General features: G+C 54.4%; 1 protein-coding gene across 4 annotated transcripts; it reads left to right on the top strand.

Moving 5' to 3' along the window:
• Positions 1-104: 104 nt before the first annotated feature.
• IKBKE (inhibitor of nuclear factor kappa B kinase subunit epsilon) lies at positions 105-19,697 on the top strand. Of its 4 annotated transcripts, XM_050985228.1 has the most exons (20): positions 106-431; positions 1,136-1,276; positions 1,379-1,508; positions 1,992-2,173; positions 2,976-3,136; positions 4,337-4,447; positions 5,064-5,243; positions 5,579-5,781; positions 6,339-6,403; positions 6,482-6,573; positions 7,470-7,571; positions 8,745-8,814; positions 8,890-9,002; positions 10,969-11,045; positions 11,626-11,665; positions 12,860-12,961; positions 15,370-15,466; positions 16,072-16,169; positions 17,322-17,393; positions 19,422-19,697. In XM_050985228.1, the coding sequence occupies exons 1-20, from the start codon at positions 345-347 to the stop codon at positions 19,453-19,455; spliced, it is 2,157 nt and encodes a 718-aa protein (XP_050841185.1). In that variant the 5' UTR covers positions 106-344; the 3' UTR covers positions 19,456-19,697. The 4 variants fall into 4 exon arrangements, with proteins under 4 accessions (XP_050841184.1, XP_050841185.1, XP_050841187.1 ...); XM_050985230.1 differs by lacking the exons at positions 17,322-17,393; positions 19,422-19,697 and adding an exon at positions 17,171-17,285; XM_050985226.1 differs by lacking the exons at positions 16,072-16,169; positions 17,322-17,393; positions 19,422-19,697 and having other exon boundaries at positions 15,370-16,065.
• The last annotated feature ends 627 nt before the right edge of the window (positions 19,698-20,324 follow it).

Here is a 20,324-nt window from a genome sequence, read left to right as displayed (position 1 = left end):
GGGATGGCTGCCCGGCTGGGAAGTTTTCTCTCGAGCAGGAAGCTGAGGCGTTTCCTCCTGCAGCCTGGCCGTGCTCGCCGGGCGGGTTTTGCAACCCGCGGGTTTCAGTTCCCGGGCGGGGAGGCGCCTCTCGCCCGCGCTGCTCCGCTCCCGAGCTCCGGCATCTGCCGGGCTCCTGCTGCCAGCCCCGGCCCGGCCCGGCGGTTCTGGCAGCGCTGGGGCTCGGTCCGTACAGCCTCGGCTCTATCCTGCATCCCACCCTGCATCCAGGGGAGCGGCCGAGATTCCCGGAGGGGTAAAGGCTGGGGCTCGGTGGGATAAATCTCACCCGCTTCCCGCTGGACATGCAGAGCACCCCCAACTACCTGTGGAGCACCGAGGACCTCCTGGGCCAGGGGGCCACGGCCTCTGTCTACAAAGCTCGCAACAAGGTGAGCGGGGGCAGCTGGGGGGGCAGGAGCCCCCGAACCGCAGAGCCCCGGTGCCCCCATCCCCGCCGCCCGCGGGATGCCCGAGCTCCGCTCCGCTCGCCCTCCCGGGAGATCCTTGCCTCTGGAGCAGCTCAGGCGCTGCTTTGCGTTTCATTTTCATTTTCCACGGGGCTCCTTCCCCTGCTCTGCGGGTCGGGGGCGGCTTTTGGAGCTCTCGCAGGCTCCTTTTGGCGGCTCTCGCCTCGCCGCGTTCTCGAGCGGCGCAGGGGGAAGGAGCTGCTGCTTCCCGGGGAATGCCCAGAGGTTTTGAAAACCCCATCCTTGGCCATTTGCATACTTCATGCAAACACTTGCCGGGCTTGGAGCGGGCTCTCCTCCTCAGCAGCCTTTGAAGTTTATTGAGCAAACTGCGGGAGCGGGCTGGGAACATCCCCATCCCCCGGGGAGCTGCCAGCCTGGGCTGCAGACGGGAACTTTTCGTGGGGCCGGATAAACACAGCGACACTCAGCACGTGGGTGCCGGGACAGGAAGGGCAGGGAGGTGAACAACAGCGGTTTGTTTGTGCAGCCGAGCAGACGCGGGGCAGAGGCATCATTTCATCATTTACATCCCGAGTGCGGTGTGGGAGCCGGGACAGAGCTCCCGGAGCTGCGGGAATGGCATCACCTCGTGCTTTCCTTGCCTCGTTTTGCTCTTTTCCCAGAAATCGGGGGAGCTGGTTGCTGTGAAGGTGTTTAACAGTGCCAGCTACCTGCGGCCCCAGGAGGTGCAGATGAGAGAGTTCGAGATGCTGCGGAAGCTGAACCACAAAAACATCGTCAAGTTATTCGCCGTGGAGGAGACAGTGAGTGGGAACCCCTCTGGGGAAGCCTGAGGCTCACCAGCCAAGGGAGGGGACCCGGGGGGGACACGGGGCTGGCTGAGCCCTCCCCGTCTCCCCCCGCAGGGCAGCAGCAAGCAGAAGGTGCTGGTGATGGAGTACTGCTCCAGTGGCAGCCTGCTGAACGTGCTGGAAGACCCAGCCAATGCCTTTGGCCTGGCTGAGTCCGAGTTCCTCATCGTGCTGCAGTGTGTGGGTGAGTGTGGGGGTCGGGGGCCACCAGCCCCGGCCACCAGCAGGGACTGAGACCCTCCAGCTGGGGACCCCACGGTGCTGGGGGTCCCTGCAGGCACCAGCCCTGGGCAAGGGAGTGAGGGGTCAGGAGCTGCAGCCCTGGACAGGGTGGGGGTGAGCTCTGTGTTGAGGGATTCTCCTTGCTCTGGGAAGCTGCTGTGGCAAGGGGCTGTGCCCTGCCATGTCCTCATCCCCTTTGTCCCCCAGTCACACTGATCCCCACCCAAGTGTGGGATTTATCCCACTCTCCAGTCACACTGATCCCCACCCAAGTGCATCACCGTGGGATTTACCCCCTCTCCACTCACACTGATCCCCACCTAAGTGCAACCACAATGGGATTTACCCCCTCTCCAGCCCTTTTCTCATTCCCAAACCCACCCTGCCCCCCCCGGAGCCCAGTGGCCCAGCCCCACGCAGGAATTCTGCCTCCCCCTTGTGCCAGTGGCAGGGATGAACCACCTCCGGGAGAACGGCGTCGTGCACAGGGACATCAAACCCGGCAACATCATGAGGCTGGTGGGGGAGGATGGGCAGAGCATCTACAAACTGACGGATTTCGGAGCCGCCCGAGAGCTGGAGGACGATGAGAAGTTCGTGTCTGTCTATGGGACAGAGGAGTACCTGGTGAGGAGGGATGTGCCGGGCTGGTGGCCCTGGGAGGCCTGGGGGAGGCTGGCTCTGTCCCCCAGCCCTGCAGCTGAGTCACAGTGGCAGGGTCGCAGGTGATGGTTTTTGGGAGGACCCAGAGCTGTGTCACAAGTGGTGTTTTTTTGAGGACCCAGAGCTCTGTTAGAAGTGATTTATTTTTTTTTGGGAGGGCCTAGAGCTCTGTTGGAGGCGATGGTTTTTGGGGAAGACCCAGAGCTCTGTTCCAGGTGCTGGTTTTTGGTCAGGACCCAGAGCTCTGTTAGAAGTTTTTGGGAGAACCCAGAGCTGTGTTCCAGGTGATGCTTTTCGGCCAGGACCCAGAACTGTGTTCGAAATTTTTGGGAGGACTCAGAGTTCTGTTAGAGGTTTTTTGGAAGGACCCAGAGCTCTATTCCAGCTGATGTTTTTCAGCCAGGACCCAGAGCTCTGCTAGAGGTTTTGGGGAGGACCCAGAGTTGTGTTAGAGGTTTTTTGGGAGCACCCAGAGCTCTGTTCCAGCTGATGTTTTTTGGGGAGAACCCAGAGCTGTATTAGAGGTTTTTGGAAGGACCCAGAGCTCTATTCCAGCTGATGTTTTTTGGGCAGGACCCAGAGCTGTGTTAGAAGGTTTGGGGAGGACCCAGAGCTGTGTTAGAAGGTTTTTGGGAGCACCCAGAGCTCTGTTCCAGCTGATGTTTTTTGGGGATGACCCAGAGCTGTATTAGAGGTTTTGGGAGGACCCAGATCTGTTTTCCAGTTGACATTTTCCAGCCAGGACCATTTCCCTGTGCTCCCCCAGCACCCCGACGTGTACGAGCGAGCCGTGCTGCGCAAGCCGCAGCAGAAGGCCTTCGGTGTCACCGTGGACCTCTGGAGCATTGGTGTCACCTTCTACCACGCTGCCACCGGCAGCCTGCCCTTCGTGCCCTTCGGGGGACCCCGCAGGAACAAGGAGATCATGTGGGTGCTGCCGTGGGGAGCTGGGGCTGGGCTGGGGGTGGCTCGCTCTGCTTTAACCCCACCTGGCCTCCACGTGCTGTGTGTGCAGTGTGGGGGAGAATCCACGTCCCATTTGTCACATTTTCCCTCCAAATGGGGTGCTTGGGTGGGGCACTGAGCCTGGGTGGCATCCCTGCCCACAGCAGGGCCTTGGAACCAGGGGGGCTTTAAGGTTCCTCCCTGTCACAGACGTGATTCCCTGCAAAGCTCAGTGGCCGTGGAGCAGCAGCACGGGGCAGGGGAAAACTGACCCTGAAATCCCCTAATCCTGCTCCAGGGACCAGAAATAGGACTGGGAGTTGGCACTGGGAACTGGCATCAGGATTGGGATTGGCACTGGGAGCCAGGACTCCTGCTGCAGGAACTGGCGTCACTGCTGGCAATGGGGACTGGCACAGCCTGGCAGTGGGAAAAGCGACCAGTCTGGAGAACTGGGAGCCCCAGTGGGAACTGGGACCCAGCTCAGACACTGCCCAGGCCCAGGAGCTGGGATCAGGCAGGAAATGGGAAATCTCTCAGACAAAAAATCCTTTGGCTGGGATTGTTCACCTGAGAAGCCTCAGAAGAGAAATGTGAACAATGCCCACTGATGGCTGAGGAGTGTGGGTGGAGATGGTTTATGAGCAGGTGCATCTGGGATTGCTCTCATGTGGATTGTTGGTAATTCATGGCCAATCCCAGTCCAGCTGTGTTGGACTCTCTGGTCAGCCACAAGATTTTATTATGCATTCTGATTCTCCTTTCTCTTTCTTTAGTGTAGTTTTAGTATATAATTTTCTTTTAATATAATAGATATCATAAAATAATCAATCAGCCTTCTGAAAAGTGGAGACAAGACCTCATCTCTTCCCTCCTCCTGGGACCCTCAAACACCATCACACCTTCCAACATCACCACACCTTCCAGAATTATCTGGGATTCTCTAAAATGAATTCCCACGACCTCCTGGCTAAACAGCTGGAAGGGGAGGCAGAGTTAGTGCTCACTTGGAAGGTTCTGGCTGTTCCTTGCAGTGTTTTCCCTCTGGGCCCTTCCTTTTCCCTCAGTGAATCCTGTTTTCCCAGCACATCCACGCTCTGCCCTTCCCCTCCACCTGAGGGATCAGTGCCCACGCAGAGCTCGCTTGGCTGGAGTCAGCAGCCAACAATTCCCTTCCCACAGGTACAGAATCACCACGGAGAAGCCTCCTGGGGCCATTGCAGGGATCCAGAGGCAGGAGAACGGGAGCATCGAGTGGAGCTACGAGCTGCCCATCACCTGCTGCCTCTCCACGTGAGTGTCCCTCCCGGGGGCCGTGTCCTCAGCCAGCACAGGAGGGGTTAACAAGGCACAGAAACTTTTCAGCTTCAGCTGCCACAGCTTCCAGAGCAGATCTCTGCTTTCCAGACAGGAAAAGGGGTGCAGGGCAGTGTTTGTGACTCGGGGTTACACCAGCCCATGCGAGCCTCTCTTCTTCCTTGTGGCATTCACACTCTCTGGAAAAATCCCTTCACCCAGGATTTTTCTCCTGGGAAGCTGAGAAGCCTCAGAGAAAAAGGAAAACAATAATTATCTGATTTGTTTCTCCTGTGTTTTGCTGCTTTGGAATGTGTTTGGAGATTGTTTACCCACAGGTGATTGTGTCATTGGATTCATGGGAGTTGTTTTCACTCTTTGGCCAATCTGGGCCAGGCTGTGTCTGGGCTCTGGAAGGAGTCAGGAGATTTCATTATTAATTTTTAGCCTCCTTTCTGTATCCTGTCTGTGTTATTTATTATAGTTAGGATTCTTTAATATAATATAGTATCATAAAGTAATAAATCAGCCCTCAGAGAACACGGAGTCAGCTCCAACATTCCTTCCTTTGTCTGGAGGCAACCCAACTACAAAACTCCCCTTGCTGCTGCAGGGGGCTGAAGGACCAGCTGATCCCCATCCTGGCCAATATCCTGGAGGTGGATCAGGAGAAATGCTGGGGCTTCGACCAGTTCTTTGCGGGAACCAACGACATTTTGCACAGGATGGTGGTGGACGTGTTCTCCCTGCAGCAGGCCTCCTCCCACCGCATCTACATCCACTCCTACAACACGTAAGGCTGGCCCACGGAGGAGTTTGGGATTTGGGAGTGCAGCTGGGAGTTCCCCTCCCTTCAACAGGGGAACCTGGGGCAGCACCATGCCCTTTGCACTGCTCCCAGACCAGGTCAACCACACCAGGCTCAAATCAGCCTTTGCTGGGAGTGCCCTGACAGAGCTCTGGGCTCACACAGAGGTGCAGGGGGCTCTGCTGACCTTGTCTGGTATTTTGCTGACAGAAAATATCAACATCTTGGGATTTCGAGGGCAGCAGGCTGCCAAAGGGATGGAAATCTGTGTGCTCACCTCATTGCTCATCCCCATCCTTCCCCTTCTTTCCCCATTTCAGTACCACCAAGTTTTTGGACGCCGTCTTCAAACAGACAAACATAGTCCCTCACCATCAAGAATATTTTTTTGAAGGACACCTGTATGAGCTGGATCCCAATCTTCAAGCTCATCACTTCTGCAGAACCACAGAGAGCAGCCCCCTGACTTTGCTGAGCACCTCAGAGCAGCCCGAGGACGTGGTGGGGGTCCGGTACCGAGACCGTGAGTGGGAGACGTCACAGCAGGAGAGTGGCTGTGGGAGGGGGATTGGTTCCAGTGATTGCCCTGAGACATTTCCCATTTCCTGCCTGATCCCAGCTCCTGGGCCTGGGCAGTGTCTGAGCTGGGTCCCAGTTCCCACTGGGGCTCCCAGTTCTCCAGACTGGTCGCTTTTCCCACTGCCAGGCTGTGCCAGTCCCCATTGCCAGCAGTGACCCCAGTTCCTGCAGCAGGAGTCCTGGCTCCCAGTGCCAATCCCAATCCTGATGGCAGTTCCCAGTGCCAACTCCCAGTCCTATTTCTGGTCCCTGGAGCAGGATTAGGGGATTTCAGGGTCAGTTTTCCCCTGCCATGTGCTGCTGCTCCACGGCCACGCACCACACTGAGCTTTGCAGGGAATTCCCACCTTCATCCGTGCTCCCAAAAAATCCAGGAGAGCTTCACTGAGCCTCCAGCAGTGAGGCTGAAATGCTGAGTGGCCCCAGGGTTAATTTGGTGGGTGGGAGCTGCCCCCAGCCCCCAGCTGGTGACACACACCCCGACCCTGCCTGTCTCTGCAGCGGCACTGGAGTTCCCAAAGTTCCTGCCCAGGGTGGACGTGGTGGCCGACTGCAGCGCAGCCAAGGTGGGTGTGTGTGCCAGGGCAGCCCCTGGCAGTGCCCTGTGCCTGGCACGGGCCCTGGCAGTGCCCTTTGCCTTGCAGAGTGCCCTGGGTGCTGCTCACCAGACCCTGCGCGTGGGGCAGGCGCTGCGGAGGGGCCGGGAGCTGCTGGCCCGGGGCCTGCACTGGGTGATGTGAGTGACAGAGCCACTGCTGGGCAGGGCACAGGGGCACACAGCCTGCCAGGGCTCGGGGCTCTGCTGCCTGGAGGGGCTCCAGCTCCTCCTGCCAGCGCAGACCACTGGGGATGGCGGGGTGGGGTCCTGGGGGACTTGGAGGGAGCAGGGCAGGAGGGGCACTGTGTCCCCATGGGGCTGCACCTGGAGGAGAAACTCCTCGGTGTTGGGAGGATGCTCCTGTCCTCTTTTGTTCCTTTTGGGTCACTTTGTTCAGTTAGGGGAGGCTGAGGAAAAAAGCAGAATTATTATTCCTCTCCTTGTCTCCTTTCTCCTTTCTCCTTCCTTTGCTCTCCTTTCTCCTTTCCGTTCCTCTCCTTTCTCCTCTCCTTTTCCTTTTCCTTGTCATCCTTTCCTTGGCTTCCTTTTTCCTTCTTCCGTTTCCTCTTCCTTTTCCTTTTCCTTGCTTCCTTTTCCTTCTTTCCGTTTTCCTTCTTCCTTTTCCTTTTCTTTCTCCTCTTTCCTTCCTTCTCCTTTCCTTTTCTCCTTTCCTTTCTCCTTTCCTTTCCTTTTTCCTTTTGTTATAATTGTTATTATTATTGTTATCACTGTGTGCATCTATTGGAAGTGTTCCTCCCCAGGAATTTGGGATTAAATTCCAAATCCTGGGGCAGGGATTTGGAATTTAAGCTTTAAGGTCCCTTCCAACCCAAACCACTCCACGATGAATTTCACTGCCCACTCCTTTTGGGGCAGGACAGAGGGTGAGAGACCCTAAAAGCAGCAGCCACAGCCCAGTTTCGGTCCAGCCAGCCCCCAGTGTCTCAGAGCAGGCTGAGAGAAGCCCCCAGCTCCAGGGATGGATCTGTGGCTGCAGGATGCACATCTGGAGGGGCTGTGTTCTCTCTTGGCAGTGGGAACCTGAGGACAGAGTGCTGCAGGATCCTGGAGCAGAGGAGGGGGGCTCACTCCGTGCTCAGCTGCCTGCAGCTCACCCAGGGGAAGACACACGTGCTGTGAGTGAACTGGGCTGTGCCTGGGGGGATGTGGGGCTCTCACAGGGGCCTGGGAAATCAGGAATGCAGAAAATGCCAGGAATAAGCTGGTATTGCGGAGGCAGGAGGCATTTCACTGTCTGGGAAGCGAGCCACTCTGGCTGTTTCTCCTTTTTTGTTCCAGTTTTTAATGGTTTGACAGGAGCCAGAGTTAGTCCTGACTCTGGCTCCTGCTCTGGGCTTTTCTGGCTGTGGCAGCCCTCGAGCAGGAAGGAGCCAGGGCTGCTGCCAGCTCCAGGGAAAGGAAAACTGAGGAAACTGGGATAAAATAAAGAGCAGGATGGCACCAGCTCCAGGGAAAGGAAAACTGAGGAAACTGGGATAAAATAAAGAGCAGGGTGGCACCAGTTCCAGGACCCCATGGGGGTCTGGCCCCTGTCACCAACCTTGGAGAGCTGGGCTGCATTCCCAGGGATCCAGCATCCCACCAGCCATGGGGAGAGATCCCATTGCCTTCCAAGAGTCTCCTCTGAGTTATGGAGAAACCCTGGGCTGCCCTCAGCCTTCCCTTTCCCCACACCCCCCTTCCCACCCTGGGCCAAGCTGAACCCCTTCTATCACAAGCAGCCCACAGATATTTTACTTTTCTGCTGATTTTTTGTTGTTGTTGTAGTGGAAAATTCTTTGCCTCTGGGTTGCTGTTCTTTCATTCTTTGCCATTAGGAAAGTCTCTTAATTTCCATTTCATCTGAAAAAAAAATAAAAATAAAAATAAAGATAGGGGCACGTGGTTGCCCTTGAGTGCAGCCCTGAGGGCTGGAGTGCCAAGAGCAGCAGAGCTGCAGCTGGGGGCTCTGGCTCTTGCAGCCCTTCCAGCTCTGCTCCAGGAACATTTCTGCTGACTGAGCCCCTGTGCCACGCTCAGCCTGGCACTCCCGTGCCAGCTGCAGGCACACAGCCACCCTCCCAGCTGGCCTGAAGCCAGTGGGTGTAAAACCAACAATTTGGGAACAATTTGGGGTGAGTTTTTACCAGCTCAGCACTTTGCTGACCTCGTGGCTCTGAAATCTGGGTTGCTGCCCAAGGAAATCCCTTTGCAGCCCCCCAGGACCCCAGCAGGAGGGGGATTCCTGTGCCAGCTGTTTGCCAACAACAATCCTCCTTCAGGAATTTTCATTTTCTGCCCTCCCCCAGGTACGAGGCCGTCCCTGCAGGCAGCAGAGCCCCAGCTGGGGTGGATGTGGTGAAGGCAAGGCTGCAGAGGGTGAGGAGCATCCCCAGCCCCAGCAGTCCCCAGAGCTCTGAGCAGCTGGCCCCAACCTCTGCCCCTCCTCTGCAGGTGGATGAGGAGCTCTCCCAGTGCTCCCACAGCATCTTTGACTTCCAGGGGGCCCTGGATGGGATTTTGGCCGAGCTGGTGAAGGACAGGCAGCAAGTGCACGAGGACAAGAGGTGTGTGGGGCAATCCCTGGGGCCACCTGGCTGTCCCCACCAGGAGCCCTGGGCTGGGTTGACAAGTGGAGGGGATTTTTAGGCTGGAAGTTTGATTTGGATGCTCAGAATTTCTCCAGGGGCTGAGGGCAGGGTCTGCCCTGTCCCTGTGCCCTCCTTGCCTTTTCCCTGCCCTGTCCCAGTTTTTTCCCAGTCTTCTCCCATCCTTCTCCCATTCCCATTCCCAGCTTGTCCCACCAGGGTTTTCCTGCTTACCCAGAGGCAGGTTTCACTCTGAGGACAGGAACTGTGTCCTGCTGTCCCCTCATCACACCCAGACATTGAAATCTCCCTCAGATTCTGTGGGAATTCTCTCTTGGATTGGATTCCCCCTGGATGTGGAGCCCTGTAAGAGCTGGAATGAGAGATGTGGGACTCCAGGGGCTCTCCAAAATGCAGTTTATCAAAACCAGGATGTCACAGCAGTGCAGGGCTGTGGGTGACAGAGCTGTGCCCACAGCTCTCAGCTCCAGCTGCAGGCAGCCCTGGAGACCCTGAGTTTTGGTTACAGTGCATTCTGTACTTTTCTTTGCTGAGCATCTCAATACAGCAGAACCAATCTGTACCTGAACTGTTACCTATAGCCCACCATAACTACTCTAATTACCATGTTCATGGCACTGCTCTCCAATCACTCACAGTCAGCACATCACAGGTCAAGCCAGAAGTTGTTTTTCAGTTTTGTTGCAATGGGAAATTCTGAGCCCTTTTTTCTCCTTGCCACCTTTGCTGCCTTGTTTGCCTGGGCTCTCTTTCTGCTTGGTAAAAACATCTTCTTGTTTGGGGTGGGTTTATCCTTTGTTCTAAGCCATACAAACCCTTCTAACTCACACACCCTTTGCCTCCTTGGTTACCCAGTCAGACTGGCTCAGCAATTCTTTTCCTCTCTATCAAAACTTGCTTCCATCTCTATTCCTTCATCAGGTTCCACATTCAAAAATCTTTCTGCCAAGCACACACAGAGCTGTGAGACTTCCATGTCCAACTTTCCCCCTTCCCAACAGAGCCCCAGAGAGTGGAGCAGTTCCCCTGCCAGGCACAGCCCCTGGTGCCACCCACACCCATGGGGGTGGTGTCCCCGCTCACAGACAGGCAGCAGCTCCACATCCCCCCCCCAAAGGGTTAAGTTCACTCCAAAACGCTGATTTCAGCCCAAATGCTGATTTCAGCCCCAATGCCGATTCCAGCCCAAACGCTGATTTCAGCCCAAATGCTGATTTCAGCCCAAATGCCGATTCCAGCCCAAATGCTGATTTCAGCCCCAATGCCGATTCCAGCCCAAACGCTGATTTCAGCCCAAATGCCGATTTCAGCCCAAATGCTGATTTCAGCCCAAACGCCGATTTCAGCCCAAACGCCGATTTCAGCCCAAACGCCGATTTCAGCCCAAATGCCGATTTCAGCCCAAATGCCGATTTCAGCCCAAATGCTGATTCCAGCCCAAATGCTGATTCCAGCCCAAATGCTGATTTCAGCCCAAACGCCGATTCCAGCCCAAATGCTGATTTCAGCCCAAATGCTGATTTCAGCCCAAATGCTGATTTCAGCCCAAACGCTGATTTCAGCCCAAATGCTGATTTCAGCCCAGACAGCTGATTCAGCCCAATGCTGATTTCAGCCCAAACGCTGATTTCAGCCCAACGGATCAGCCACGCTGATTTCAGCCCAAATGCTGATTTCAGCCCAAAACCGATTCAGCCCAAACACGATTTCAGCCCAAACGCTGATTTCAGCCCAAATGCTGATTTCAGCCCAAACGCCGATTCCAGCCAAAATGCCGATTTCAGCCCAAATGCTGATTTCAGCCCAAATGCCGATTTCAGCCCAAAAGCTGATTTCAGCCCAAACGCTGATTTCAGCCCAAACGCCGATTTCAGCCCAAATGCTGATTTCAGCCCAGCCTGACCCCCTCCCTGCCCCCCTGCAGCATCCAGCAGATGGAGTGCTGCCTGGAGAAGATGCAGATGATCCACAAGCAGTTCAAGAAGGCCAGGACATGTCTGAGTGAGTGCTGGGGACACGGGGCAGGAATGTCCCTGCAACGTCCCCGTGGGAAAATGGGTGATTTGGGTTTGCTGGGATCAGCAGTGGCTTCATGGAACCCCCAGAATGGTTTGGGCTGGAAGGGACCTGCAGAGCTCTTCTGTCTCTGTGTCCTGACAGTGGCCCTGGGGGCAGAGCCAGGAAATGAGGTAGCAGCCCCCAGCTGGGTAATAATTATCATTGGCTCGATGATGCAGAGGGTGTGAAAAGCCACTTTATTATTAGAAATTTACAGTTCTTACAGAAACAGGGGTGGACTTGAGACCTGATTGGTCTCGGAGTGAAAACCTCCCACAGTATTGGTGAATTATCAAAAGCACACTCTGGAGAACCACATCTATAAACAATGGTTACAGAAAGAGAAATAATAACTGCTTGAATTCTCTCCTCTAAGATTCCCAGGCTCAGCCTGGCAGAAATTCTCTCTCTTCTTTCTTCAACTGAACTGAAGATATCCACAAGGAAAATCCCTGTGAAAGTGCCCCTTTCCTGGGCTGTCAGCAGGAAAGGGATGCTGACACTGTTGGTTTTTCCTCCTCAGGGCTGGGCTACAACGAGGAGCAAATCCACAAGCTGGATAAGTGAGTCCCACCCTGTCCCCTCCCCAGGACCTGCCCCTTGCTGGGGCCAGGCCGGGCTCGGTGGCTCTGGCTGGGTCCCAAAGGGTTACATTCCTCCCTGAGGCTGTCAGAGGGCCCTGGAGGAGTTCCTGTGTGGTTCCTCCTTGCAGGAGCTCCCCCAGGGAAGGTTTCAAGCCCTGAGCTCTTTCAGGGGGGACAGGGATCTGCTCTGGGGTCACATCCTGTGCTGGCTGAGGGGACAAACCCAGCCCAGGCTGGGCTCACACAGGACTTGGTCTGTGGGAGCCACAGACCAAAAAAAGGCTTTTTTTAAATTTTTTTTTTGCACCGAGATGCTGATTTGGGAAGTGTTCCTGCTTCCCCATCCGCTTGTGAAGTGCCCGATGGGTTTGGTACCTTTGAGAATCCTCCTTTCAGTTTCCACCCAAACCAGGGGAATTCAGCACAGAAACAAAATCCCCACTTCAGCCTGCAGCAGGGAGGGTGAAACTGCACAGACTCCTTTGTCTCAGTGCTCATCCAACCCTGAGCATTTCCCTTGAACCCCGAGGCAGAGACTCCTCAGCAGTGCCCTGCTGGGGGACAGGGACTGAATCCCCCAAAATATCCTCTCCAGGGGTGTTTTGTCTTCTCTGTAACTCCTTCTGAGCATCCAGGGCTTCCAAGTGCTCTCCGCTATGGATCCAGGGTGGAGATGGAAATGGGGATTGGGGAAATGCTCTTTGTATTTTGTATTTTTGTATCAAATGCTTTTTTTATCTCCCAAAACCCCCTAAACCTCCAAACCCAAAATGCTCTTTGTATTTTGTATTTTTGTATCTCCCAAAACCTCCCTCTCCATCACTGCCAGGGTTTGTTTTCCCTTTAATTAATTTCTGGGCATCCAGGGCTTCCAGGTGCTCTCTTCTAAGGATGGAGTGTGGAGATGGAAATGGGGATTTTGGGAAATGCTCTTTGTATTTGTATTTTTGTATAAAATGCTTTTTGTATCCCCCAAAACCTCCAAACCCAAAATTCTCTTTGTATTTTGTATTTTTGTATCTCCCAAAACCTCTCTCTCCATCACAGCCAGGCTTTGTTTTCCCTGTAAGTCCTTCCTTTCTCCCTCCAGGAGGCAGCTTTAGGCCTCCTGTGGTGTTCCTTTTCACACCTAGAAGGAAATCATGGTGTTTTCTCTCTTATCCCTGGATTTAGGCTGAATTTGGGGAACCTGGCCAGGAGGGTTCTGTCCATTTTCCAGAATGATTGTGTCCAGCAGTACCAGGAGGCCCTGGCCCTGCACAGCAGCAGGATGAGGTAACAGCCCCACAGGGATTGGGGACAGGCAGTGGAAAGATGATCATACTAATAATAATATAATAATAATAATCATAATAATCATAATAATAATAATAATCAATATAATAATAATAATAATCCAATTAATATTCTTGATGTGTTATTGTTATTGTTATTATTGTTCTTGTTATTGTTGTTGTTTATTGTTCTTATTTTATTATTAACTTAATTCATAATAACTCAAGAATACATGATATATACTCAATCATAAACCTTGTCATTATATTCTCATCATTCTCTTCTCTTCTATTCTATTCTCTATTCTCTCGCTTCATCTTCTCTTATCTTCTATCTCTTTATATTATCTTCTATTCTCCTTCTCTTATCTTCATCTCTTCCTCTCCTGGCATTCTTATCTTCTCTCTTCTCTTCTATCTACTCCTCCTCCATGTCTCTCTCCATCCCTCCTTCTCTCTTCTCTGACTCATCTCCCTTCTACTCTCTCTCTCTCTCCTCTTCTCTTCTCTCTCTCCCTTCTCTCTCTCTATTCTCTTGTCTTCTTCTATCTTCTCCTTTTTCTTCTTCTTCTCTTCCTCCCTCCTCCTCCTCCCTGCTGCTCTCATCCTCCCTCATCCCTGTCTCCTTCTCTTCTCTTCATTCTCTTCTTCCTCCTCCTGGCTTTCTTCTTTCTTATTGTATATTCTTGTTGTTTTTGTTTCTTCTTCTGCTTCTTATTCTTGTTATTTTATTCTTCTTATTCTCTTCTTCTTCTTCTTCTTCTTTCTTCTATCTATCTATTCTTCTTCTTCTTCTTATTCTTCTTATGAGCCTGGTGGTGTGGCTTGCCTTCTTTAGGAGGTGTGGATATTCCTGCACCAGCTCACAGGGGATGCACAGAAAGCACAGAATATTTTTAGGTGGAAGGGACCCCCAGGGATCATGGAGTCCAACTCTAAAGTAAATGGTTCAGTGTCTGGGTTTGAAAGGCAGGTGCCTGCTGAGGGGGGCAGGAGCCTCCCCTGAAATGGAACATGGGAACCCCCTCCCTCTGAATTGTTATAAATTTTAGATTCAGGGGCTCTCAGGTAAAGATATGAGAGCAGGAATAGCAGTTCTTTACTAGGGAAGAAAATAAAAAGATAAAATAAACAATGCAGTGACCCAACCCAGCCCTGGCAGAGGCAGAGCACAGCCTGACACCCTGTGGGTCAGGGGGCTGGCAGCAGTGCCACTGGAATTGTGGCTCAGCCCTCCTGCAGTGCCAGGGCTGGTTCTGCTGGAGCAGGGATCCTGGAGAAAGGTGCACTCTGCCTCTGAAGGGCCAGGGGCAGAGGCAGCTGCTGCTCCTCTGGGAAATCCAGGGGAGAAGCCGTGCTGGTGTTCCAGAATCTCCAGATTCTATCCGGGTAGGAATGCTTGGCTCCTCCCCCTGGGCTCCCATCTCCCAATGGGTGCTGCAGCTCTTATCAGCCATGCAGGGACAGCCAATGGCCTGGTATCAGCAGGTCATTATTAGTATAATATCAGCAGATCATTATTATTATTATAATATAATATTATTATCCCTCCCAGAGGGAGGAGTGGGTGTGGGAGAGATAAGGAAAGCTGCCCCCTGAACAGGAGACAGCTGCCATGCAGATGAAAAATAAAACACAATTCCCTTGGCAATCCAGGACAGCCATGCAGAGACTGAGCCCACAATCCCAGTGCTGTTGGCACCATGCTCCAACTGAGCTGATCTCAGTGGTTTTCTCTGTGGGAATTCTCTCTTGGGTTGGGATTCCCCCCGGGATGTGGAGCCCCACAGAATCCTTGCAGTGCAGGACACTAAAGCCAGGTTTTCCCTCTGCTCACAGGGAGGAGAAGTCCTTCCCCACGTTTTCCTGGGGTATTTTTGTACCTGTTTTTCTCTAAAGCACCATGAGTCACAGCTGGATATTTTTAATTTCTCCTTACTTCAGTTTTAATTGTCCTGTTTTGTTTCCTGGCAGGGTTTGTGGGGTGGTGGTTGTTGACTTGAGGTGGATCATTCACCTGAAATATTCTTTCCTTTGTTTTTTTTAAACCCAAACCAAACATTTGTATTTTTTTTATACAACTCCTGATGTGCCTGCTGGGGGTGTGGAGCCTTTTTTGGGTAGGAGCAAGAGGCCCAGCCTGTGCTGGGTGAGGTGACAGGCCTGAGCTGCCTCATTTACAATCAACTTTCCCTGATTAATTAGCTCTCAGAGCTGTTTGGATAACCTGGCCCAATTGCAGCTGCAATTACAAGCCCTGACTCATTTGCTTCCCCTCAGGATTTTGAATCCAGACAGCTCTGCCGAAAGCAGCGTGCAATTAAAACACACCAAAAACAATCTAAAAAATACAATTAACCGTGCCAAGCGTTGCCTGGGAGTTTTGACATCATTTTCTCCTCTTTCCAGGAAAGTCTGTGAGATCAAGAAGCACCTGAAGAGGCTCAGCAACCGCATCAGTGCCTGCAGTGTGGAGATGATGGAGTGCCAGGACTGCCTGCAGGGCGTGGGTGTCGGGGCTGCAGCTCCTCCTGCTGCTCCCCAGCAGCTCCTGGGCTCTTCAGGGGAGCCCTGCAGAATTTTTAACCCCTTGCTGCAGATTTTTGGGGGTGATCCAGGCTGGAGGTGGTGTTTTGTCCTGCTGTGTGAGCAGGGAAAGCTTTGGCAAGGGCACTGCTGGTGCCAAGGATTGCCTGGCATGAGGATCCCAGGCTCCAGCAGCACTTGTGCTCTTCAGGGGAGCCCTGCAGAATTTTTAACCCCTTGCTGCAGATTTTTGGGGGTGATCCAGGCTGGAGGTGGTGTTTTGTCCTGCTGTGTGAGCAGGGAAAGCTTTGGCAAGGGCACTGCTGGTGCCAAGCATGGCCTGGCACGGGGAGAGTGTGCCCAATAAATGGGAATTACAGCAGGAGGAAAATGCTGCTTCACCTCCAGGTGCCACAGCAAAGCTGCTGGGCTGGGGCACAGCCCCCTGGGAGCGTGCTGGTGCTTGGGTTCATTTCTTTCTTTGTCCTGGGGCAGTGCTGGGTGTGACTCCGTGGGTGCTGCTGTTGGCTCTGGCACAGCCCCTGGTGTGGGCACTGCCAGGACACTCCATCTCCATCTCCACAGGCTCTGGACAGGCTTCTCCAGGTGGAGCAGTGGAATTTGGCCCCTCCTGTGCCTTCCCCTGTGCCCCTGAGCCAGGCCTGCCAGGAGATGGCTCTGAGGTGAGTCCTGGTTGGGGTGGTCCCTTTGTGTGAGGGGAAACTGAGAGTTAAAACCTTTTATTCCATTTTCAGTCTCTGAGAAGGGTGAGAGCACAGGTGTTGTAATTCACACCAGCACAATCAGAAGCTGTTTCCTGATTACAGAACACTCCAAGCATTTCTTAGCTTATTCACTTTTTGTCACCCCATGCTGCAAATGCCTTCAAACCAACCATCCCAAACTGCCCCTCATGGTCCCACTGTAACACATCTTCCACAGTTCTGTTTCCCCAAAGTGTTCAGTCTGATTTGCCAGGCCAGCTTTTGAAACTTTTCTAGCTCCATTTCTCTCTCAACAACATCTCCTTATTCCACAACCCTGCTGAATCAGTATTTATTATCTCAAAGTTTGCACACAGTGTGGGCCTTGGGTCCGACCCTAAGAGCTCCCACAAATCCATTTCCCACTCTTGGGAACAGGGTCTGGGGACAGCCCAGCTCCTCAGGGGGGGACAGAACCTCCTGCTGCTCATCCTGGGAGTGGGGTGAGGGTTCTGTGTCTGCAGGGCTGGAAAGGGGGGACCCAGAGGGGGGGACCCTGCTGTGTGTGACCCTGCTGGGGGTGTGTGACCCTCCTGGGGGGGTGTGACCCTGCTGGAGTGTGTGTGACCCTGCTGGGGGTGACCCCGCTGGGGGTGTGTGACCCTGCTGTGTGTGACCCTGCTGGGGGGGGTGTGTGTGACCCTGCTGGGGTGACCCCGCTGGGGGTGTGTGACCCTGCTGGGGGTGTGTGACCCTGCTGGGGGGTGTGTGACCCTCCTGGGTGTGACCGTGCTGGGGGGGTGTGTGACCCTGCTGTGTGTGACCCTGCTGGGGGTGTGTGACCCTCCTGGGTGTCCTGTGGGTCATGCCAGCCCTTCAGCAGGAGCTGCTCCCATGGGAAGCAGGGGCTGAGCAGTGCAGGAATGTGCTGGCTGTGCCCCTAAAGGATCCAGGAGTTAGGGCTGGATCTGCCCTTGCAGGATGCAGGAATTGGGGTTGGATCTGCCCCTAAAGGATGCAGGAATTGGGGTTGGATCTGCCCCTAAAGGATGCAGGAATTACGGCTGGATTTTCCCCTAAAGGATGCAGGAATTAGGGTTGTATCTGCCCCTAAAGGCTGTGTCCCTGCAGGATGCAGGAGCTGCTGGAGCAGATGAGGTCGGTCGCCTGCGATCTGCAGTTCAACAACAGCATCATCGAGCGGTGAGTGAGAGAGTGAGTGAGAGAGTGAGAGTGAGTGAGTGAGTGAGTGAGTGAGTGAGTGAGTGAGTGAGTGTGAGATTGAGTGAGTGAGTGCGTGTGAGTGAGTGAGTGAGTGAGTGAGTGAGTGAGTGAGTGAGTGAGTGTGAGATTGAGTGAGTGAGTGCGTGTGAGTGAGTGAGTGAGTGAGTGAGTGAGTGAGTGAGTGAGTGAGTGAGTGAGTGAGTGAGTGAGTGAGTGAGTGAGTGAGTGAGTGCGCCCCGGGCTGCTGCTCCCGGCGGGATTCCTGCTCCTTTCCCTGCTCCGAGCGAGATTCCTGCTCCTCACCCTGCTCCGGGAGGGATCCCGGCTCCTCACCCTGCTCCCAGCAACATCCCCGCTCCTCTCCCGCTCCTCTCCCCGCTCCTCTCCCCGTTCCTCTCCCCGCTCCTCTCCCGCTCCTCTCCCCGCTCCTCTCCCGCCTCTCCCGCTCTCTCCACGTCCTCTCCCGCTCCTCTCCCGCTCCTCTTCCCGTTCCTCTCCCCGCTCCTCTCCCCGCTCCTCTCCCGCTCCTCTCCCCGCTCCTCTCCCCGTTCCTCTCCCCGCTCCTCTCCCGCTCCTCTCCCCGCTCCTCTCCCGCTCCTCTCCCCGCTCCTCTCCCGCTCCTCTCCCCGCTCCTCTCCCCGCTCCTCTCCCGCTCCTCTCCCCGCTCCTCTCCCGCTCCTCTCCCCGCTCCTCTCCCCGCTCCTCTCCCGCTCCTCTCCCGCTCCTCTCCCGCTCCTCTCCCCGCTCCTCTCCCGCTCCTCTCCCCGCTCCTCTCCCGCTCCTCTCCCCGCTCCTCTCCCCGCTCCTCTCCCGCTCCTCTCCCGCTCCTCTCCCCGCTCCTCTCTCCGCTCCTCTCCCGCTCCTCTCCCGCTCCTCTCTCCGCTCCTCTCTCCGCTCCTCTCCCGCTCCTCTCCCCGCTCCTCTCCCGCTCCTCTCCCCTCTCCTCCCACCCGGGCTGTGCTGGAGGCTCTGGCCGTGCTCCCCGGGCCCCACCAGGCACAGCCACAGTCACTGCGGGGGTGGCTCCCGTGGGTTTTTAACTTCCCCGTGCTTGCATCATGGGCTGGCAGCAGCAGGATTTCTCTTTCTTGGAGTTTTAGCCAAGAATTCCTGCATTATTTCATCCCCCTCTTTCCAGCCTTTTCCCTGTGCCCAGCTCTCGCTGCTGCTCACTGCCATGGGGAGCTAGACACTGATTTTCCTGTGTGAAAATCTCTGCAAAACCCACTGTGATTCTTTTTTCCCCTAAAATCCAATTTAAAGTTGCTCCTGATGCAATTTGAGGCCTCTCATCCTGTCACTTGTTCCCTGGGAGAAGAGACAACCCAACCCCACCTCAGCCTCCTTCCAGGGACTTGCAGGGAGCAGTAAGGTCCCCCTGAGCCTCCTTTGTGGCATTCCCATCCTCTGGACAGAGAGAGACAATTCTCTCCCCCGGGATTTTTCCTGGGGAAGGCAGTGAGAAAGCTCAGAGAGAGAAGGGAAAACAATTCTTATTTCTATTTGATTTCTCACTGCCTTCCCCAGGAGAAATCCTGGGAGGGAGAATTCTCTCTCTGCTCAGAGAATGGGAATACCACATCCTTTTCTCCAGGGTAAACACCTCCAGCTCCTCACAGGACAAGTTTTCCACCCCCCAAATTGAAGATAACCCTGGGTTTGCAGACAGAAGAGGTGTTGGTGTGGTTGTCCATTTATTCAGGCTGAGAAAAGCTGGGCATCACCCCCTGTGATTTTCCTCCTCTGCATCCTTTCCTTGAGGCTCTGAGTGCAGATGGACAATGGGAATAGGTTCAGTTCCTTCCCAATATCCATCTAAATCTCTCCTCCTTTAGTTCAAAGCCACCTCCCTTGTCCTATCACTAAAAAGTCACTCTCCCTCTTCTATAAAATCCCGATTTTCATGGATCAGCACATCCAGCAGTTCTAAAGGACAAAACCCAAGGAATTGGGAATCCAGCCCTGCTTTTAGGACCACATCTGCCCTAAACCCTTTTGTCCCTGCAGGTTGGGTGGGGCTGCTCCTGCTCCCAGCGTTTGAGGGACCCGGTGAAGGTGCAGCTGCTGAACCAAAACTTCCCAGCAGAGGGAATTCACAGCCCCTGGAGCGACAGAGCTGCCGGATTTCCGTGCCCTGGGAGCTCTCCTGTCCTACCTCTGTGCCCCAGCACTTTGCACCTTCTCCCCATCAGCCCCGGGGGCCCTGAGCCTCTGCAAGTTTGGCCAGAAAATCGAGTGGGGTTTTATGTTTTTCTTTTTTATAAAAAAAAAATGCTTGAAGGACTTGGTGTTTCCAGGGTTTCTCTGCATCACTGTGTCAGATGAAGAAGAAGAGCTTTCATCTTTCATCCTCTTATTTATTTAGGAATTATTCCCACTTTTAACGTGCTGGAGTGGGGCAGGGGGAGGGCATTCCCAGCCCTTCCCTGCTGCAGAGGTACAGGATGGATGGGGACACATCCCTGCCACCTGGGGAATCACAGAGAGCTGCGGGAGGGCCCTGGTGCCCCAGCCCTTTGTTAGGGACAATCGTCCTGCTCCTTTCGCGGCTCTTTTGTGACCTGGGGGTTGATGAGGAGCCGCAATTCCCTGACGATCAGCCAGGGCAGGTGTGGAGCAGCGATAGGGATTGCCAGGAGCTGGGAGTGGGAGATGGGAGCAGGGGATGGCTGAGCCACGCTGCCCCTCAGCCACCCCCCTGCCTGTCCCCAGAGGGATTTATGGGCTGTCCCCACATCCCCTCCCCATCCCAGGGAGCAGCAGGACAGGGTGACAGATCCCCATCCCACCTCTTCATCCCAGGGAGCAGCAGGACAGGGTGACAGATCCCCATCCCACCTCTTCATCCCAGGAGCAGCAGGGTGACAGATCCCAACCTGCTGGATTTATCCCACAGAGCAGCATCCAAAG

The sequence above is a fragment of the Serinus canaria genome, chromosome 26 (assembly GCF_022539315.1).
Source record: "Serinus canaria isolate serCan28SL12 chromosome 26, serCan2020, whole genome shotgun sequence".
Lineage (NCBI taxonomy): Eukaryota > Metazoa > Chordata > Aves > Passeriformes > Fringillidae > Serinus > Serinus canaria.
Note: the sequence above shows the minus strand (reverse complement) of the source record. Positions and strands in the feature narration are given on the sequence as shown.